General features: G+C 35.1%; 1 protein-coding gene across 4 annotated transcripts in view; it reads left to right on the top strand.

The window, feature by feature from the left end:
* Window positions 1–640: 640 nt before the first annotated feature.
* The window catches only part of PTBP2 (polypyrimidine tract binding protein 2), an 82040-nt gene continuing 60105 nt past the window's right edge, over window positions 641–22575 (top strand). For all 4 annotated transcript variants that reach the window (XM_077120177.1, XM_077120176.1, XM_077120174.1 and 1 more), the window contains exons 1-2: window positions 641–766; window positions 2452–2482. In XM_077120177.1, the coding sequence (XP_076976292.1) occupies window positions 759–766; window positions 2452–2482 (39 nt within the window). In that variant the 5' untranslated portion in view covers window positions 641–758. The remainder of the gene's footprint in view (window positions 767–2451; window positions 2483–22575) is intronic.

Raw genomic sequence — 22575 nt, 5'->3', positions numbered from 1 at the left:
CTGCGTCTTTTTTCCACCCAGGTTATTGTGAATATTTCCTACAGGTACACACTAATCATCAAATGGGTGAGAATAATTTCCCTTAATTTAGCATGGAATACAAGTGTTTAGAAGAAAAAGCCTGTTTCCATATGATGAGATCTACCTGCTCTATAAAGTATCGGTTTTAATAAGCAGTGGTCTTGGTCTGAAAATAAAAGATGGCACAGAAGGGAAACTATAACGATTTTTTTTTCTTTCGCACGTTTAAATTGAGTAGCCAAGTTGGGACATTCAATTGGCGGGAAAAGTGGCGGTTGCTGGGGTACAGTTCTGCAGTTCGGAGGCCACTCTCCTGAGGTTTAGGACAATAGGTGAGGCGGACTGGGAGTTGTCCCAACCGCCCAGGCAGAACAGGGGCTTCGTAGAGGAACATACAAAAGGCACCCAGGCCGCCATGCTCCACAGCCGCAGGCCAGATCTCAAAGGACGGAGGGCGGAGGGACCCAGGCGCGCGACGGCGTGGAGGAGGCGGCGGTGGCAGCAGACCGCCGCAGAAGCGCCCACTACCCCCGTCCCCGCGTACCGCCGCTCGTAGCCTGCAGCCGGGCGCCGACGCGCTCGGCTCTTTCCGCCGCCGCCGCTGCCGCGCGCTGCCCCGTGAGCCCTGGCAACTTCGGCAATTTCCGTCGGGCCCTGGCCGCCATTTTCTCGCCGCTTGTGTGTCTGGCTGGCTGCGTGGCTCGGTTCTTGTGAGCGAAGCTTTGTCCGGTTCGGCAATGGACGGGTATGTAATCGGGCCGCCGAGAGGTGTGAATGAGAGTGGAGTTGGATCCTTTTGGGGCCCGGTCAGGGGTCCGGCATAAACCCACCGGCGGCCCCTCCCTAGGCTGGGCTGCCGTTACCCAACCCCCGCCCCATCGCACACACCCCTCCCTTTGCTTTCCCCGGCGGGCTCTGGTAGAAAAAATGAGAGGAAAGCGGGCATTATAGGCAGGGGAGCTTGGGGGGGATGCCGTGGAGACGGCCCGGGAGAGAGAGCGGCAGCGGGGGTGGGGTGGGAACCCCAGAACGTCTCGCCTGTCCCTGCCCCCCACCCCCTCTCGGAGCCATTTCAGTCTGTAACCTGGGACTCGAACCCTGGGGGAGCGGCGCCTGGGGGAAGGGAGTATGGTGGCCAGAGAGAGGCCTGTATGTGGGGGGTTCCTATGGGAAGGAGAGAGAAACACCTTTTGTGGGCCTCAGCCATCCCAAACCTCGCCGGGCCGCCCTGACTGGGTGAGATGCCGGTGGCGGGAGCTCGGGAGAAAGCCAAGTGGGAGCCGCTGTGGAAGGGGGAGGGGGGGCGGGAAAGGCGTGCGGCGGCGGGAGGAAGGGGGAGGGCAGATGTCATACTCCTTTGTTTTCACTTGAGTCTGGTCGTGGGGGCGGGAGGCAGAAAAAAATCCCTTTTTGTGGGGCAGAAGGACATTCAAGGCTTGGTAAAAGGGCCCAGAAATTAAATCATCTAAAAAACGAAGTGTTTGTGGTCGACATCAGTCACATGGGCAAACCAGCAGCCACGGCAGAAACAAGAGTAGATAGTCAACACAGGCCTTTTTTTTTTTTTTAGCCTACTTTGACCAGTTTCTCAAAAAAGAATACAAAATACAGAACCTTGCTGCATCTTTGAGAACCCAAGTGTGGAAATAGAATGCTGAGTGACGTGAGGCAAGAACTTGGGGGAAATGGTGTGGACCAGTACCTCTGTGGTACTAACACTCCACCTTTGAAACGACTTAATTCAGCTTATTGTTAGAAAAGGGCATTCTTTTCTATTTGCAGCCTCTTTGAGGCTTATTAAGACAGTATTATTTAAAAAGTACGTTTATTAGAATCAGTAACAGTATTTGAAGATTCAGAAGTAAAATAGTTTATTTTGCTTGTCTAGAGTTTGATGTTTTTTAGGATATTAAATGAAGATAATTTAAAAGTTAATAAACTCAGAATATAAGTTATCCTTGATGTTATCTAGAGATTAGTTTATAGATAAAACATAGATCATGAGACGTTCCTTATTTCCCTAGGTCAGCACGGAAATTGATGACAAAACATCCACTGGAATTCATGTTTTCTGATGCCAAGTCTTTATCAGAATTTACGGAACAGTTTAGCTTTTTAATCTAAATGTACTAGCCTTGTAGAAATGACCTTATAGTGTTTTGGGTTTGGGTCTTTTCGCTATTTAAAGTGTTCAGAAATAGCATAAGTTTACTGAATTTTGTGTCACTTTTAGGAAGTCATTTCTGGAAAATCAAGTTGATAATAGTACGGAGAAATGTCATTGACCATCTGTATATTTCTTTTCTATCTGTATTCTGAGTACCTGGAAGATTTATAAATGTTGAAGTACCCTAAAAAGTTTCAGAGACAGACATTGATAATCTTTCCAAAGAACAATAAGAGTTTGATACTGTTTATTTTTCTTTACAGAATTGTCACTGAGGTTGGAGTTGGTGTGAAGGTAGGATAAGATTATGTTTGAAACTAATATGAAAACTGGGATTGTTGAATTTACTGTTTTCATTAATGGAAGTTTTCATTTAGCTTTTGAACACATTAATTAACAAAACTGGTATAAAATGTTTAATTTGTAAATTTTGATTATATAAGTAATTCATAATCTAAATAGACAACCATAACTTTTTCTAGAACTGGAAGTCTGAGAATAACCTTTTAAACATATGTGAATGGTGTTTAAGGAAAAAACTTTTCAGACATGGTTTCTTGTGAATACAAAATTTTACCCCAGTTTTCTGATGGGGAACTGTGGTTTTGAATGGACAGATAAATGATTTGATCTAGATCATATAATTTTATTAATCTAAGAATTTTTTTACTCTTTCAACTATATCTTAATAACTTTTTTTTGCCAGTAATAAGACACATTGGAAATTGTTATTCTCATTCTTAAAAAGAAAAGAAACTTGTGGACAACTTCAAATTTGAGTCAAAAATTAAAGAGCTGGTTTGTTTTTCTATTAAAGGAAGTTATGTCTTATGATAGAGATGGTTTGGAATCCTTCCTTACTTTGTGACCATGCAAATTCCTACTCATCCTTTAAAACTTAAACAATTCAATTCCTTGGATCCTTGTACCTTTTAATATCATGATGTATTATATTTTTTCTGTTTGCTCATTTGGATGCTCATTTGGGTAGGTTCCTTTTATCTTTTTCCCAAGCCAGGCACAACATATTCCAAGCCTCGTAATAAATAGTTGTTGAATGCCGTGAGATTCTTCCCACCTCCCCCCGCACACACATAAATATGGGTATCCTTGAGAGATACATGCTTACTCCAGTGAGTCTGATTATTCAAAATATTTTTTTGAACTCCTAAAATTGCGTTTATAATGGTGGTATTATTTAGAGTATTCTTGGAAATGGCCATTCTGTCCTTCAGGGGTGGATTTGAATAGTGTACTTATTTAGATGTTTTAATATTACTATGAGTTGTGATACTGACATTTCTTCTGTGGTTTGTACATTGAAAGTGAGGGCCATTTCAAAAATGTAGCAGTTAGTCTCTGAAGATAGTACTTTTAGGGATAACCTCAAAATTGTACATATTTGTGGGCAATGTTGAAAGGGTTGATGTGTAAAAATGAGTAAAATCAATTTATATGAGACTAGTTTGAAAATATTTTTAAATGAATTTTGAGCATAACTGAGAAAACGCATAAAATCTGAGCAGACTTTTACCAGAGAGAGAGACTGGAACATGTGGTTGAGTTAGTCCTTGAGTAAGGACTTTTTTATAAGGTATAACATAGTTAAAAGTTCTTGTGATTTTTAACTTGTTGGAGTAGGGTGCTAAGATTGAATTAAATTAAATTTAAAAAAATTTCAGTGGATGTGTTTGAAGGATGTGACCAAGTGGCATGTGAATTTATTGTTCCTGCTGTCTTAGATGAATTTGTTTACACTGCATTCCTTGCACAGACCACTTATTAGTGTCCTTTGTTGGCATCTTTTCTGCTTGACGTCTAAGCTTGACGTCTAATGTTTGAATGCCCTAGGGCATGGGTTCAGTTCTCTGCATACATTCTCTTAGGTTGTCTAGACATCAAAATATGCACCTGTAGCCCTCCACTATCTCCAGGCTTATTATCCAATGTCTTACTTAATGTATCACTTAGATATCTAATAATTTTCTTAAAGTTTACATGGCCAAAACTGAATTCTTTCTTTCATTCCCCTAAATCTTTTTCTACCCTATACTTCCCTAGTTCAAAAAAATGACCTAAATGTTCCAGTCAAAATTGAGTTCATTTTAGAGTCTTTTTTTTCCCCTCTCATCTCCTGCTTAACAGCAAGACATTTGAGTTTACCTCTATCATATATCCTCACGCTCTCTGCTTCACGTTGTATCCTCCATTAACTACCTTAATTCAAGCTCATGCTGTCATTTCTCAGGCTACTAGTCTTAGAGTCCCTGGACTCTTCAATTTCAGTTTGCCTCTTTATATAACCCATTCTCCACAAAGTTGCTGGGGTGATCTTTTTTTTTTTTTTTTGCATGGGCATGCACTGGGAATTGAACCCAGGTCTCTGCAATGGCAGGCGAGAATTCTGCGTGCTGAGCCACTGTGGCCCGCCCTGGAGTGATCTTTTAGAGTAAATTATGTCTTGTTACCCTTCCTGCATAATAAAGCCCTTCAGTAACTGCCCAGTACACTCAAAGTAAAGTCGAACTTTTGTCTGCAAGGCCTCTTATGATCTGACTTCATCTTTTAACCGTCCTTTTCCTCACTCTGTTCCAGGTACATGCTTGTGTGTTCTTGGAACGTATCGTATTTGGTGTCTTTTATTTTTTCTCTCCAGAAATTTCTCCTTCTGTATCTTTTTATGGTTGGTTGCTTCTTGACATTTAAGCTAAGATATGAATGACATTTTATGTCTGCCCTTATTACCCAATCTAGTGGCTGTCTACCCTAGTAACTGATTCAAATTTCTCCGATCATATCAGTGTTAGAAATTATCTTGTTACTGTGTTTTCTTGCTCATTTCTGTCCTCTGCCCTACAGTGAGCTAGATACTTGTCCATGCTTTAATATTTCAGTTTATTTCTAGAATTTATACCATATAGATTGGGGGAGAAATAATGAGTGCTTTTTTTTGGGGGGGGGTGTCCATAAGTAATATTATTTGGCAATGATAGTTTTCTAATTTAAGATGTTTGTATTCTTTTAAGTTAGAAATAGTTGAAGAAGTCAAGAGGTAGATATAACAGGTACCATCCAAACAGATAAATTCAGTCTATTAGTTTCCTAGGGCTGCTCTAACAGAGTACCAGAAATTGAATGGCTGAAAACAACAGAAACTTCTTTTCTAGTAGTCCTGGAGACCAGAAGTCCAAGATAAAGCACAAGGCTTTATCCTCTTCTCACCCAATCCAGTATGGCCACATCTTAATTATATATGCAAAAACCTTGTGTTCAAGTAAATTCACATTTTGAGATTCTGGGTGGATGTGAAGTTAAGGGAGACACTGTTCAACTCATTACATTCTGGAAGTGAATTACATAAAAGAGTAAATCATACAAATTTGAGTTGCCCAAATAGTAGTGGATGAGGAGAGAAGGTGCTTATAGACAAGAAAGAAGTGAAGAGACTCAGAATATGATGATTTATTGGTCATGCCAGCTTTCTGTGTTAGACATTTGAGAGGAAAACATTAGAATATAATATAAAAACAATTCCTAATAATTTTATCATTCTATAATATAAAAGTTTAAATAAAGTTTTATATAATTTTCTAGGTTAGTGGTTAAGAAATTTTTCCTTTTTATCAGACATGTACAAAGTAATTAAGTTTTCTTTTCTACATCATAAGGAAATTCAAAGTGAAAGGCATTTCCCGCTGACTCCCAGTCTTATTTCTTGGGTGAAGATAATTAGAAAAATTTTGTGCTTGTTTTTCTCAAGTTATTAATTTATATATTAGCATACATACATACATGTGAGTGTCCTTGTTTAATTACACAAAACTATATGTTTTGGCCCGCATTTTGCTTTTTTTAAAAAAAACAACTTTATTCAGACACAAAATAAACTGTACATATTTAAATTATACAATATTTTAACATATGTATATGCCTGTGAAACCATCACTGCAATCAAGGTAATGAACATCTGTCGCCCTCCAAAGCATCCTCATGCTCCTTGGTCCCTTCTGCCTTTCTTCCCCCATTTTTTGGTCACTCTAGATTAATTTTCATTTTTTTTTTAGAATACTAAATAAGTGGAATAAAACAATATTCTTTTGGTCTGACCCATTTTACTCTACGTAATTATTTTGAGATTTGTGCATGTTGTATGTATCAATATGCCATTCCTTTTTATTGTTTAGTAGTAATACATTGTATGACTATACAGTAATTTGCTTATCCATTCAACTTTTAATGCACATTTTGGATGTTTCCATTTTCACCTATTACAAGTAAAGCTTTTAACATTCTTGTACACGTTTGTATGGATGTATACTTTCATTTCTCTTGGGGAAATACCTATAATTGTAGTGTCTGAATCATATGGTAGACATATTTAACAAAGAACCTACATGTTGTTTTCCAAAGTGGTTGTACCATTTTACGTTGCCACCAGCAGAGATTTCCTATTGGCTGCACATCTTCTCAAACACCTGTTATTGTCTGTCTGTTTGATTAAAAATATTTTAGTGGATATGAAATGGTATTTCATTGTTTTAATTTTCATTTCTTTAATGAATGATGAATATCTTTTCATGTGCTTTTTCCAATTATATATCATCTTCAGTGAAGTGTGTTTAAATATTTTGCCCACTTTTTAAAATGGGTTACTTCTTTATTGTTGAATTTTGAGAGGTAGGTCTTTATTCTGTCTACAGACCTTTTGGATTGCAATTGTTTTTTTTTTTTTTTTCTTTTTTTATTGAGAAAAAATAACAACATACAAACATGAACATTCTTAACATATGAACATTCCATTCTTTGTATATAATCAGTGACTCACAGTATCATCACACAGTTGTATATTCATCACCATGATCATTTTTTAGAACATTTGCATCACTCCAGAAAAAAAAAAAGAAAAATGAAAAAAACTCATACACATATCACACCCCCACCCTTCCCTCTCATTGACCACTAGTATTTCCATCTACCCAATATATTTTAACCTTTTTTCCCTCTATTTTTTCCCTATACCCCTTACAACTCCCTTTCATTGATCACCAGTATTTCAGTCTACTCAATTTATTTTAATATTTCCCCCTATTATTTATTTTTAATCTGTTTACTCATCTGTCCATACCATAGATAAATAGAGAAACAGACACAAGGTTTTCACAATCACAGAGTCTTATTGCGAAAGCTGTATCATTATGTAGCCATTTTCAAGAAACATGGCTGCTGTAACACAGCTCTGCATTTTCAGGCACTTCTCTCCAACCTCTGTAATACACCTTAAACTAAAAAGAGGATATCTATGTAATGCATAAGAATAACCTCCAGTATAACCTCTTGACTCTGAAATATCTCAGCCACCAACACTTTATTTTGTCTTAATTCTCTCTTCCCCATTTTGGTCAAGAAGGTTTTCTCAATCCCTTGATGCTGAGTTCCAGCTCATTCTAGAATTTCTGTCCCACGTTGCCAAGGAGGTTTACACCCCTGGGAGTCATGTCCCATGTAGAGATGGAGAGGGCAGTGAGTTTGCTTGCTATGTTGGTTGAGAGAGAGACAGGCCGCATCTGAGCAACAAAAGAGTTCTGGGGGGTGACTCTTAGGCCTAATTTTAAGTAGACTTATCCTGTCCTTTGTGGGGTTAAGTTTCATGTGAACAGACTCCAAGATTGATGGCTCAGCCTATTGATTTGATTGTCCCCATTACTTGTGAGAATATCAGGAATTCTCCAAATGGGGAAATTGAATTTTCCCCATTTCTTGCTATTCCCCCGAGGGGACTTTGCAAATACTTCCTTATTCACTGTTCAAATCACTGTGATTTATTGGGGCATCACACTGGACAAACCTCATGTCATACCCAAGGTTCCATGTACTTATGGTGTTCATTTAACCTGTCCATATCAGTTGTATTAGGAAATGTACTAGTCAAAATATAAATTTTGTACCAGATAGGGTGGACCACGGTGGCTTAGCAGGCAGAGTTCTCACCTGCTGTGCTGGAGACCTGGGTTCGATTCCTGATGCCTGCTTATGCAAAAAAATATATATATATAAATATATATATATATATATATATATATAAAATTTTTTACCAAATAAACATTTTTTGCTTTAGTCTCACAAGTTTTAAGATATGAATGACCATCTATCTTCAGCACCCTGCAATATCGACATTCTTTTGTTTTTCTGCATGCAAAAACATTTTTTGATTTGTACATTTAGTGACTATCATTGTACACTCTAGGCATTCCTAGATTATACCATCTCAGTCTTTATCGTCTGTCTTTCCTTCTGGTTTCATGTGTCCCCAGCCTTCCTCCCTCTATCCTTCTCACATTCAGCTTCATTCAGTGTACTTAGGTTATTTTGCTACAATCAGGTGCAAATGTTTTTTGCCACTTGGTTTTTCATAGTCTTAATAGTGACTTTGAAAAGGAGCAGTTTATAAATCTGATGAAGTCCAGTTTACCAAAATTTTTTTTTGTGGGTTATACATTTGATGTTGTGTCCAATCCATCTTTGTTTGATTCAAGGGCATAGAGATAGGCCTCTGTTTTCTAATAGGCATTTGTCATTTTTGGTTTTATATTTGGGTCTGTGTTCCATTTTGAGTATATATTTTTAATATGGTATGAGGTATGTGTCAGTATGAGGGAAAGAATGGATATAGACATCTGGTTTTCACTATTTGTTGAAAAGGCTGTCCTTACTCTGTTCAATTGGCTTTTTACCTTTGTCAAAAGTCAGTTGTCTATATATGTATGATTCTGTTTTTGCTCTCTATTCTGTTTATCTGTCTTGATGCCAAGAATGCACTAAATTGATTTTAGCTTAATATTAAGTCTTGAAATCAGACAGTCTTGGTCTTCTTTTTTTTTTTTATTTGTTTTGGCTCTTCTGGGTCCTTTACATTTTCATATGAGTCAACTTCTATAAAAAAGCCTAGGGTTTTATTGGGATTGATTTGGGATGACTAGATCAGTTTGAAGAAAATTGACAGCCTGACAGTGTTGAGTCCATGAACACAGTGTAACTCTCCTTTTACTTAGGTCTTCTTTAATTTCTCTCAGCAGTGTTTTAGTTTTCAGTGTATAGGTCTTATATACCTTTATCAGATTTATCTCTTAATATTTCATATTTTTTGATGCAGTTGTAAATGGTCTTTTAAATTTCAATTTCCAGTTGCTAGTGTAAAAAATACAATTCTAGGTATATACCTACAGGAGTTAAAAGCGAGGGACTCAAACAGCTAATTTGCATATCAGTGTTCGTGGTAGCCTTATTCACAATTGTCATAAGGTGGAAGCAACCCAAGTGCCCATCAACTAATGAATAAACAAAAAGTCTGTATCTGTATAGACACACACACACACACACACACACACACACACACACACACACACACACACACACACACACACACACAATAGAATATTCAGCTATAGAAAGGAATGGAGCTCTGATACATGCAACATCATGTCCAAACCTTGGAGACATCTCAAGTTGAGTGAAGTAAGCCAGACACAGAAGGACGAATATTGTATGATTTCGCTGATATGAAATAATTAGACTAAGCAAACTCTGAGTCAGGATCTAGAATATATGCTTCCAGAGGATGGAGTGGAGGTAGGGAATAGGGAATAGGAAATAGGGAATAGCATCAAAGGTACAGAGTTTCTGTTTGAGACAGTGGAAGAGTTTTGGTAATGAATGGCATGATGGTAGCACAATATAGTGAACATAACTAGCAACACTGAATTATATGTTTGAGTAGTTAAAAGGAGATATTTTATATTGTATATGTGGTACTTGAATACGAAAAAAAAATCCATGGAACTGCACAATGCAGTGAACCCTAAGTTAAACCATGGGCTATAATTATAGTACAATTATAAAAATGTGTTTTCATCAGTAGTAATAAATGTCCCATACCTGTGCAAAGTGTGGTAGGGTAGTATATGGGAGTCCTTTATTTTAGGCACAATTGTTCTGTAACTCACAACTTCTTTAATAAAAAAAATAACAATTGAATTTTACATACTGCTCTTGTATTTTGTACCCTTGCTAAACTCACTTGTTAGGTCTGTTAGCTTTTTTCTAGATTTCATCACATTTTCTACACTGTTTATGAATGAATAAAGATAGTTTTACATTTTCATTTCCAAACTGCATGCCTTTTATATCTTTTTCTTATGTTTAGCAGCTAGTACAACACCGAATAGAAGTGGTCAGAGCAAGCATCTTTACCTTGTTCCTGGTATTAAGGCTTTGGTAGTTTGTGTTTTCTGTAGAATTTGTCCTCTTTATTGCTGTATTTGTTTACATTGAGTTGTTCATGATAATTACCGTCTTCATCCTTTTTTAAAAAGATATTTTTATTGATAAATCTTCACATACATATAGTCCATACGTGGTGTACAATCAGTGGCTAACAATATTATCACATTGTTGTATGTTCATTGCCATGACCATTTTTAAAACATGTGCATCATTCCAGAAAAAGAAATAAAAAGAAAAAACTCATGCATCCCTTACCCCTTGTCCTTGCCGTTCATTGACCACTAGTATTTCAATCTACCCAACTTCTTTATCCTTTTGATATCTGTAGACTCTGTAATGGTGTCACCCTTCACATTTCTGACAATGGTAATTTTGTGTTTCTTTTTTCTTTACTGGCTAGTTTGACTAGAGATTTATTGCTTTTTTTAATTAGTCTTCTCAAATACTCAGTTTTTGGTTTCATTGATTTTTCTGTTTTCAATTTTATTGATTTCCAGTGTTACTACTTTCTTCTGCTTTATATTTAGTTCTTTTTCTCCTTAGTTAATATTGAAGCTTATATGATTAAGTACCTTTTCTAGTACAGGTTTTAGTGCTGTGTATTTCCTTCTCTTTACTGCTCTCATGACATATCTCAAATTTTGGCACGTGGTTAATTTTTTTCATTCAGTTCAAATATAAAGGTGTCAATATATATATGTAATACTGTTTTTTATTTCTTTGACCCATGGGTTATTGAGAAGTATGTTATTTGATTTCCAAACATTTGGGGTTTTCCACTTAGTTTTCTCTTCTTTATTTTCTAATTTAATTCTATCGTGATCAGAACGTACTTTATAATACTTAAATCCTTTTAAATTTGAGGCTTGTTTTACGGCTAAATGCATATATTTTGCTAAATGATTTTTGTGCACCTGATAAAAATATATATTCTTCTGTTGGTAGGTGGTGTGCTCTATAAATATCAGTAAGGTCACATTTATTGACACTTGTTCAAGTCTTCCATATCTGTCCTCATTTTCTGTGTATTTTCTCAGTTGAGAGAAAGAATGTTGAAATCTGTGCCTGTACTTGTGGATGTGTCTGTTTCTCTGTGTAGTTGAATCAGTTTTTGCTCCATGGGTTTTGAAGTTATTACTACATAAATGTTAAGATTGCTATATTCTCTTGATGAATTGACACCTTTATTCTTTGCTTTAACACTTAACTTTTTTCTTATAGTGATAAGCCATCTCAGTTTTCTTTTGGATAGTATTTGCATGGTATATCTTTCCATCATTTTACTTTTAAGCTATTTGTGTTTTAATATTTAAAGTGTGTTTCTTGTAGGCAGCATGAAGTTGTAGTTTGCTTTTATTTATCCAGACTCTTCCCTTTGGTTGTTATTTACATTTAATGTTATTGATAAGGTTAGTTTTCAACCCACCCCCCTTTCCTATTTGTTTTGTTTGTCCCTTGTGTTCTTTGTTCCCTTTTTCCTTTTTGTCGTTTGTATTTTTTTATTTTATTTTATCTCTTGTTAGTTGATAAGCATACTTCTTCGCCTTGTTACTTTGATAGTGGCTGCTTTAGGGTTTGTAGCAATTCTTTAATATAGCAGTCTTTCTTCAAGGGGTATTTATACAACTTTATGTATGCTTTGTGAATATTTTAATGGTGTATTTTATTTGTTCTCTTTGGGACTTTATACTATTGTTAACCATACATTTTACTTCATACGTTTTAAATTCCACACTGCATTTTTTTGTTGTTATTTAAACAGCCAGTGATAATTTTAAAAGATTTTTTCTATAGTTACCTACAGAGTTACATGCACATGCTGTTTAGTACTCTGCTAATACTCAAGAGGGTGTCTCTGCAGGTCTCTGGAGTTCTTTCTCTATACAGCTCTATTTTCTGGTACTTTGCCATATACAGTATAGTTGCATTGATCTCCCTGGACTTTTGGTTCCTTTTTAACTCAAGCAGTCTTCCAGGCTCGTCCTGGTTTCCCTATATGAGCTGTGCCATTGCCTGGACTCTTTCTTAAGGGAGTTAAGCTGGGACCATCACAGACATACTTCATTTGTTTTCTGACTTTGGGGGATCATTGTCCATGGTAATCTGATATCAGTGTCTTGAAAACCATTGTTCTTTATGTTTGTGTGATTGTGTTAGTTGTGTATATGTACGTGTTAGTTTTAACAAGGGAAATCTGGTTCCTCTTATGCCATCTTGGCCAGAGCAGAAGTCCTCCTTTTAAAAAATTATATAATACAATATCAGGAGTTGTAGGTCTACCTCATTCTTTGCTAATGACAATAGAGGATATTAACTTGAAAGCTGTAATTTATTTCCTATGTTATGAAAATTTTGGTTTGATTTCAGTTTGCAGTGAAAATATTTAAGATAAAAGTGAAAATGCTGTCTCAAGTCAAATTTACATTTTAAAAGTTTATGAGAACCGCAGTAGCAAGAGTTCACTTATTTGCTGGGAATTCCACACCCATGTTATGCCTGGATTTTTATCAAAATTTAGATATTTAGCCAGTTAAGGTCTACAGTTAGTATCTTGTAATTTATATTTTAAAATAAGTGAGATCTTTCAAATATTCGGTTGTTTATATTTTTCTGTAAACCACCTCTTTGAATACTTGACCCATTTTTCATTTTCATCTTTATCTTGTTACAACTTTGTATAGAAAGATTGCTTTCATAGGCATTGCAGTCTTTTTCTTACATTACATTACTTTTTTTGCATTCTTTATGCAGTTTTGAATATAGAGATATTTTTAAATTTTTAAGTATGATTTCTTTTTTTGGTTTCTTGTTTGCTATTTAAACATTTTTAGCCTCAATTTCTTCAGTTTAAAAATGGGGATCATAATAGTTGTCAGTGTGTTTATACATAAAAAGTGTTTTCCACATACTGTGTATTTGGTTATTTTAGCTGATTTGCACTACGTATAGAGCTTCCAATTTTTATGGCTTTAGGACCTATGTTGAAATCTCCTTTCTGTAGCCTTTTATAAAAACTTTGCTGTAGTTACTCAGCTTTCATTGATTTTAGACTCCTTTCATTTTGGTTTGTTAAGTGAAACTATAAAACAAGATATGAAATTTGTAAATTTTTAATATGAGTTTTTTTTGCATTTCTTTAGAATGACTTTTGCATTTTTTGTAATTTGGAGGTTTTGGTAATTAATTTTGATATTTCTTTTGTTTTATTTGCTTTTTCTCCAGTATGTTACATAGTGCATACTTGATATTTAATGACTATAGAAGGGTCATTGAGTTGAGTATGGGTCAGAGCCATGTTGTTGTATAAAGAGAGATTAGTTTTAAGGGTGCAGGGGTGGTTTAGTGGTAGAATGCTCGCCTTTCATGAGGGAAACCTGGGTTCAATTCCCGGACCATGTACCCCAGAAAAACATAAAAACGAAGAGAGATTAGTTCTATTTGGTGAGGTCAGAGTAAGTGTCATGAAAATAGTGTTGTTATCTGTGCTTTGTAAATAGGTGGGAATGGTGGACACTGTACATTGAGGGAATGACATGACCAACACTGTAGAAATAGTACCATTCATGGTCATTGAGCAGTGAGTTAAATAATTTGGCATTTATGCAAAGGGTTTGTTTATGGGTATGATAGGATGGGTAGGATGGCAGAAAGGTTATAGAAGGCTGCAAGTGTGAGCTCATATAATTTGTACTTCACCTGGTAGGCACAATTCTGTATGTTTCCATGTGTAGAAGTAGTTCATTTTTCAGCTGTGTTTAGAGTATGCCGATTGAGGTCCCTCAAAATCAGCTTTCCTTTTGCATGAGGCACTATGAATTAGAGTCATGAGTCTCTGTAATTGTTAATTATTTTATCTTATTTAGTCTGTAATAGCTTTCTCAACTCAGTTTTAGACATAATAATGCCCAAGGGGACAAGTTTGTCAAGTATTATTTATTTATTTTTTACATTAACAGTAAGATGAAGTATCACAAGTTATCATGAGTGATATGACTTCTTTTGAGCTGATTCTTGAAATAACTCTTCACTGGGATGAATTTTGAACCCATAAAAACGTAAACATATGTAATGAACCATTACATATCTATCACTCAGTCCCCACAGTCATCAACAACCCCCAGCTAAAACTAACCTTGCTACATTCTACTTTTCCCTCCTGTATCATCATTATTATTATTATTATTATTATTATTATTTTTATACATGAGCATGCACTGGGATATGAACCTGGGTCTCCAGCATGACAGGCAAGAACTCTACCACTACCACCGTTGCCTGACCCCTCCTCTGTTATTTTGAGACAGATTCCAGATATCATTTTGCTTCATCTGTAAATACTTTAGTACTCATCTTTAAAAGACAGTGTCTCTTTTATATACACACAACGTACATATATGTAAATAACTATGAATAAAAAACTAGCAATGTCATAAAAATATCACATTTGTGTTAAAATTCCTAGTTGCTTCATAAATATTGTATTTTTACAATACAATACAACCCACATTCAATGGGTTGATATACTCTTACATTTCTTTTAATCTACAAGTTCTCCTTCCATCTCCTTTTTTTTTAATTGCATTTATTTGTTGTAGAAAACTGGTTATTGCTCTGTAGAGTTGCTTACAATGTGCGTTTACTGGTTGTGTTTTGATGTTCTGATTTAACGTTCTTGGTATTGTATTTCCTATTAATTGGTATTGGATCTAGAGACTTCATTTGTTTGTTTTTGTTCCTTTAAAAAAAGTTTGATAATACTCTTTATAGGTGATGTTTTTCCATAGGTCACACATATAACTTGCTTTTTGTGAATTTTGTGTGCAGAATAATGTTTATTATACTAACTTTATCTTCATCTTCTTTGTACCAGGCATTGTCTGCACTCAATAAATATCTGTTAATCAGTATTCTTTTTTTTAATTTTTTTTTTATTTTTTACATGGGCAGGCACTGGAAATCGAACCTGGGTCCTCTCATATGGCAGGCAAGCATTCTTGCCTGCTGAGCCACCGTGGCCCACCCTTAATCAGTATTCTTAAAGGATGTTTACAAAGATAACTAATTTTCACTTAAAATTAATGTTATAGCAATAAAATACTGAAATTTAATTCAAGTTATTGACAGTGAATAAGAATGGAAAATGTTGGAAATTACCATTTAGAAGATGTTTACAGAAAAGTATTAAAAACTTTTATCAAGTTACACTTTTATTTGATATTAAGTTTAAAGATAATTTTTTAAAAATGAAATTCTTAGTATAAGACATCTTTTCTCAAAGCATGGTCCAGGGATGACTGTGATGCCCTAATACTAACTAGCTTTGACTTTACAGATTCCTTGAAAGTTTATCTGTGAAGTCAGAGCTATTTCACGATAGTATTAAAGCATTGATTGCCATTTTTTTAGTTTCCTTCTTTGATTAGCATATACTAAGTTTTCCAGGTTGCTTGGTATGTGGTATCGCAACAAAATAACACAAGTATATATGAGAGTTCAGTTGTTTTTTATGAAGCCTGAAAAGAGACAGTAAAAGTGTGGCATTTTCTAATTTTTTTTTTAATTCAAAAGATAGTTATTTTTCATAAATAAGTTATTTATGTCAGGGATGTGACTATCATGGGGAAATAGGACTGCAGCTACACAATGGAGGTAAAGAAGAGGTTTTCTGAAATACAGGAGACCCCCTAGAGCGTCACTTAGTACTACCATACCGTGTGATTAAAGTCAGTGGAAAACTGCAACAACCCAATCCAGACAGGACAACCAATGGCCCAGAAACTTCAGGAATGAAGGTTTGGATTACTCCATCAGGCAAAGAACCATGGCTAGCTGAGGTGCTTGTTTGAGGATAAAGGGAATATGGAATGGGTAGTAGATGAAGTTAGTGATAAATATGAACTACAACCACATTACCAGTTATAGAAATAATGACCATGAAGGTATGAATATTTTCTTTGCTTTGTTATAAAGAAGATTTTATTTGTATATAAAGCAAATATCATTTCCTTCTCTTTCTTATCCCCTTATCATATGACATAAGTTGTATTGTTCATGTTATAGTTTTTAAGTCATAACAGGTTTAAGAGTGAATGTTACCCAAAAATTAGCACCCTATTCTGGAGAGATTTATTGTTTCCAGTTGTACACAGACAGTTGAGTATTGTTAGGTAAAAAGTATGTCCGTTACTGCTTTCTATTTGGAGAGTAAGTATGGTTTAAGGTAATGTGTATAGCTACCAAGTTGACAAGGGTTGGACTGTGATGGCTTCATGTGTCAACTTGTCCAGATAATGGTGCCCAGTTGTCTAATCAAGCAAGCATTGGCCTGTTACTGCAGGGACATTTCATGTGTCATCAGTCATTTTGTTGCATCTGTGGTTGACTACATCTATAATCAACTAATTGGAGCGTCTTCCTCATTGAGAAATGTTTAATTCATTTGGTTGAAGGCTTTTAAGAAAGAAGTTATGACTTGAGCAGTCAGAAGTGAGAACTTTCATCTTCACTTTAGCCAACCAGCCATTCCTGGGGAATTCTTTGGAGACCTTCATTGGAGTTGCCAGCTCTTGGCCTGCTCTATGGAATTTGGACTTGTGCATCCCCACAGTTGTGTGAGACACTTTTTAAAATCTTATGTTTGTAGATCTCTCCTGTTGGTTGTTTCCCTGAAGAACCCTCACTAATGGGTAATGGACATAGTTATTAAAGAATTTTTATAATTTTTCTGGTGTAATTTCTAATATGGTGAGTACTGATAGGATATACCCCATAAAAAATAGCTGTTCGGGGTCCTTAATAATTACTAAAGATTTAAAAAGGGTCCTGAGACTAATGAGAGTTGATGATAAAAAGAATAATACAAGAATACATTTATACCAAATACTGGTAGAGTTGAATCCCTTCTCTCCCTTCCAGGTTACCACTATCCTGAATTTGGTATTAACCATTCTTACGAATTTGTCTACATTTCTACTACATGTATATTGCTCTTAAGCAAGATGGTTTTGCTTTGCATGTAGTCTGTAACTTGCTTTTTTCTAGTGTTTTCACTCCTTAATGGGTAGCTCTAATTCATTCATTTTCATTGCCATATAGCTTATGATTACATGAATATACCATTACCGGGTTGTTCTCATTTTTTCCTGTTTCAAACTGCTGCTGTGAACATTCTGGTGATTATTTCTATTATTTATCGAAATGAGAGTTTCTCTAGAAGTGGAACTACTGGATTATAGAATATGTTTGTTTTCATTAACTATTGGCATATTGTGTTCCTAACTTGTGCTAACTTATACTCCATCAGCAGTGTATAAGAATTCCTGTTCATATTCTTTCTGAAATTGGCATGATTGAACTTTTTAAGAGTTGTTAACCTAATGTACATGTGCATGGAGTCTTGTTTTAAATTTAATTCATTAATTAATTGGCTATTGCAGATTTTTCTCGATAAAAGCCTGTTCACACAGTCTATTTTCTTTTTTATTTAGTTTATGTTTTTTTATTGCTTCATGGGTATTTTTGTATTTTCTGGATACTAATGCTTTGTCAATTATTTGTGCTGCAGATAAATCTGGCTTTTCATGTTGAATAGAAGTTGTAAATTTTAATTTCAAATTAAAGTTTCTCTTTGTCTTAAATCTTTCTTTAACTTGAGGTCTTTAAATGTAGTCTTGTGGATTTTCTTTTGAAATTTTTGTTGTTTTTCACATTTATGGCCTTAATCTACCTGAAATTTACTTTTTTTGTGTGTGGGGTGTGATAAAGGTTTAATTACTTTCCCTTGTGGATAGGAAATTGAGTACCCTATTCAACTGAATAGTTTATCATTTTTCCAAGTGAACTATGGTGTCAACTCTGTTAGGTTTCCATGTATTCATGAAACTGTTTCTGGGCTATCTGTTGTGTTTCATTGACATTTCTGTCATGTACCATTACCATGTTGTCTTAATTATTACAGCATCACAATAGTTCTTGCAGTCTTATAGAGTGAATCAACTTTCTTTTCAAAATTGTTCTTTTCATTTCTTTGCTATATGCATTTTAAAATCATTTGACAAGTTCCATGAAGACTCTGGGATTTTATTGTAATACATTAAAATTAGAAGTTAATTGGGAGAACATTATATTTGCATGTTCTGTAAAATAAAATGGCAGTGTTTGGTTGAACTCAAAGGCAGATAACCATAACATTTCTTTGAAGAATTTTTATTTTTTTCCCCTGTGATACTTTTCTAATTATAAAGGCTTGTTTAATGTTGAAAACCTAATGCAGAAAGAGGAAAATAATTTAAATCACCAGTAATCCTACCTACCACCAAAGCTAATAAACACTGAATGTACTTTCCATCATTTCCCCTATATATCAGAAGGATTTTAAACAGTAAGTACCTTTTGAAAGGGGGTCAGGGGCTGGGAGAACAGTTACTCCTTTGACAACTAGTACAATATCTTCAAGGTTATTGGTTCATTCAGTTATTCAGTACTTTCTTAGAGAGTTACCTGTTTTATTAAAAGTATCTAATTTCTCAGAATTGTATAGCATTTTAAAATTCTCTCTTTTGTATTACAATGTTGAGCACTTGGGTCTTCTCCTATTTCTTGATTTTGCCAGAGACTTATTTTATTGGTCTTTTCAAAGAGCCAGCTTTTGTATTTATTTCATTTTGTTTCATAATTCCTTGGTTTCTATTTTGATCTTTCTTTTTATGTCTTACATTAGATTTATTTTACTGTTAAATTTTTGTCCACATTAAATTGGATCCTGAACTCATTTATTTTCTTGTTTAAAAATTAATATATTCAAGGTTAAAAATGATCAGTTGATAGCTTTGGTAATTTTTGACATTTAGAGCTCTCTTTTTCATTAGCTTCATTATAAAACTTTCAGAATACACAAAAGTGGAAGGAATGGTGTAACACTTTCAGAATACGCAGAATAGGAAGGAATGGTATAATACTTTTTCCTTCCTATTGTAGAGTATTAAAGCAAATATCAGCTCATTTCAATTCCTCCTAAAACACGGTAGTGTTTATCTTTAACAGGTATAATCAGTCTTTTAAAGATAACACTGATACCATTATTATACTTAATAAAATTAAAAATTATTTATTAGTATCATCTAATCTTCAACAGTGTTCATAATTTCCCAATTGCCTCAAAAATGTCTTTCACTCTTGTTTTTTCTTTTGACTTGGAAACCAAGCACAGTCCATATGCTGATTTGGTTAATGTCTGTCTAAGTTCTTTAGCTACAATAATTTACTTTCCCTCTTTTGCCGCTTCTTTGTCAGAAAAACTGGGCCATCTTTTCTGTACAGTTTTCCATATTCTGTATTTGGCTGATGTATCTCCATGTTGCCATTTTACATGTTCCTTGTGTACTGTTTATTTCCTGGTAACTTGTAGCTAGGTGAAGCTTGATCAGATTCAAATATTTTGTCAAGAATATTTGTAGATATATGCTATGTAATTCCTATTGAGTCACACTGGGGTAATATTATGTCTAGTTATCCCTTGGGATTTTAATTATCAGTGTATTCAGATGTTGTCAGCCTGATGCATCCATTACATAGTGCTCAATCATCCTTTCACCTAATGGAGTTTTATTTATTTTTGCTGTGATAGTTCTTTTTTAAATATAAATTTTTTTATTGGTGAAGTTGTAGGTTTACATACACAAAATACAGAATTCGCGTATCCGCCCCTCCATTATTAACATTTTGTGTTAGTGTGGTTCCTTTACTTCAGTTGGTGAAATATTATAATTGTGCTCTTAACTGCAGTCCATAATTTCATACCTAATGGTTTTTAGAAGCTGTTAATTGTATATTTCACTATGTATTGCAAAAATGGCGATATTCTTTCCTTTTTTTTTCCCCGCACATACAAACTGGGATTCTTCAAGAACTTTTTCCATCAACTATTCAGTCATACAGAAATACTTTTTGTATAAGAAAACTAAGTTACATGTTTTGTTTTCCTAGGGTCAGTACTCTAGCTGTCTCCACTGTGACCAGTTTGAATTTTTGTTGCTGATATCCTTGGGGACTCAGGGGCTTTAATATTCTTTTCAGTCACTGTCTCGATTACTCTTTTTAAAATGCTTAAATTGTTTCATTGTGGGCCAGTGGAAGCCCATAACATCTGTATCCTTTAATGCTTTCTTGCTTGAATTATCATTTCTGACTTCAGACCTTTAATTAGCCATTTCTTTAGAGTCCTGGTTTCTTTGGGTGGGTATGAGAGACCACAGTAATGTAGTGTTAATTGCTACGGTTGTTATTGCTGCAAGACCCTTTCGGTGGACAGAGCTACCAGTTTGGTTTTTTTTTTTAAGACAAAAATATGTTATCAACTTTTTATTTCCTATTCAAATTTGTTTACACTTTTTGCTTCTCTGATTTTATATTTATCTCTTGTACTCTGAAAAATCTTGCTGACACTATTACATATATACTAATTTAATATATCACTGTTATATTACTGCTGTAATTATTGAATACAGTTTAAGATTTCTTTGCAGTCATTTTTGTCCTTAAAGTATTTCACAAAGGATGTAGTTACAGAATTTTAAAGTTTCTTGAAATAGTTCTCTGTGTGTTTGGTCGGTTGCCAAGTTGATTGGTTTGTTCCATTTTGCTTCTTAGGGATTTTGGTTTCACCTTTGACCACTACCTTTTTCTAAGGTGAAATTGTAAACCAGTATAATGTTCAGAGAAGTCTAGCCTTTTACGTGTATCTACTGTACCCTTTTTTTTTTTCTCTCCCTTTATATAGATGTCCATTTTCATTTATTTGGGGCTAAACTCTTTTTTTAAGAATTGAAAATATGTTTCTTTCCTTACAGTACCCAATCCTGCCTTTGATACAAGATACCACACTATACACAGTATTTTATACCTTCCCTTTTTTGTTTAATGATTAATATGTCCTGGAGATCATGCTATGGATGTTGATGGAAAATTTTCTCATTCCTTTATACTACTGCATGTTTGTAGGCTGAAAAACATTTGGATTTTTTTCCCAGTCTTTTGTTGTTACAAAAAACTTATAATGAATAGTTTTGTGCATATGCAACCTTAAATTTTTGCCATCTTTAGAATAGGTTCCTAGAAGTACAGTTGATGGATCATAATGTGAATGCAAATGTAATTTTATAAAATACCACCAAATTCTTTTTGGTGTAGTAATTGTATTATTTTTCTGTCACAACAGGAAAAGATATGGGTGCCTGTTTTCTGGTAGTATTGCCTATAGAGTATATTATCAGATGTTTAGGGTTTTGCCAGTCTTAATAGGTGAGATGGATCTAAGTGTAGTCTTAGGACTACACTAAGACTATCTAAGTGTAGTCTTAGTCTACACTTAGGACTAAGTGTAGTCCTAATTTAGATTTGTCTTAATATGCACAAACTGAACATCTTTTTCACTTTAAGGGTAATTTGCATTTCATACACTGTTCTAGTTTACTAGCTGCCAGAATGCAGTATACCAGAAACGGAATGGCTTTTAAAAAGGGGAATTTAATAAATTGCTGGTTTACAGTTCTAAGGCCGAGAAAATGTCCCAGTAAAAACTAGTCTATAGAAATGTCCAATCAAAGGTATCCATCCAGGGAAAAGATACCTTAGTTCAAGAAGACCTTAGTTCAAGAAGGCCGATGAAGTTCAGGGTTTTTCTCTCTGAGGTGAGAAGCCACATGGTGAACACAGTCAGGCTTCTCTCTCGGCTGGAACGGCACGTGGCGAACACGGTCTCATCTGCCAGCTTTCTCTCCTGGCTTCCCGTTTCATGAATCTCCCCGGGCAGTGTTTTCCTTCTTCGTCTGCAAAGGTCTCTGGCTGGTTCTCTGCTTCTTCTCTGCTCTTTCTGAATGTCTTACTTTCTCCAAAATGTTTACTCTTTAATAGAATCCCAATAAACTAATCAAGGCACACCCAACTGGGTGGGTTAATCCAATTTAACAACCACTCTTAATTGAGTCTCATCTCCAGGGAGATGATCCAATTAGTTTCGAACATACAGTACTAAATAGGGATTAGAAGAAACGGCTGCCTTTACAAAATGGGATTAGGATTAAAACATGGCTTTTCTAGGGTACATACAT

This window comes from Tamandua tetradactyla, chromosome 11, assembly GCF_023851605.1.
Source record: "Tamandua tetradactyla isolate mTamTet1 chromosome 11, mTamTet1.pri, whole genome shotgun sequence".
Classification (NCBI taxonomy): Eukaryota; Metazoa; Chordata; class Mammalia; order Pilosa; family Myrmecophagidae; genus Tamandua; species Tamandua tetradactyla.
The sequence above is the reverse complement of the archived record's forward strand: the minus strand, read 5'-3'. Positions and strand labels throughout refer to the sequence as shown.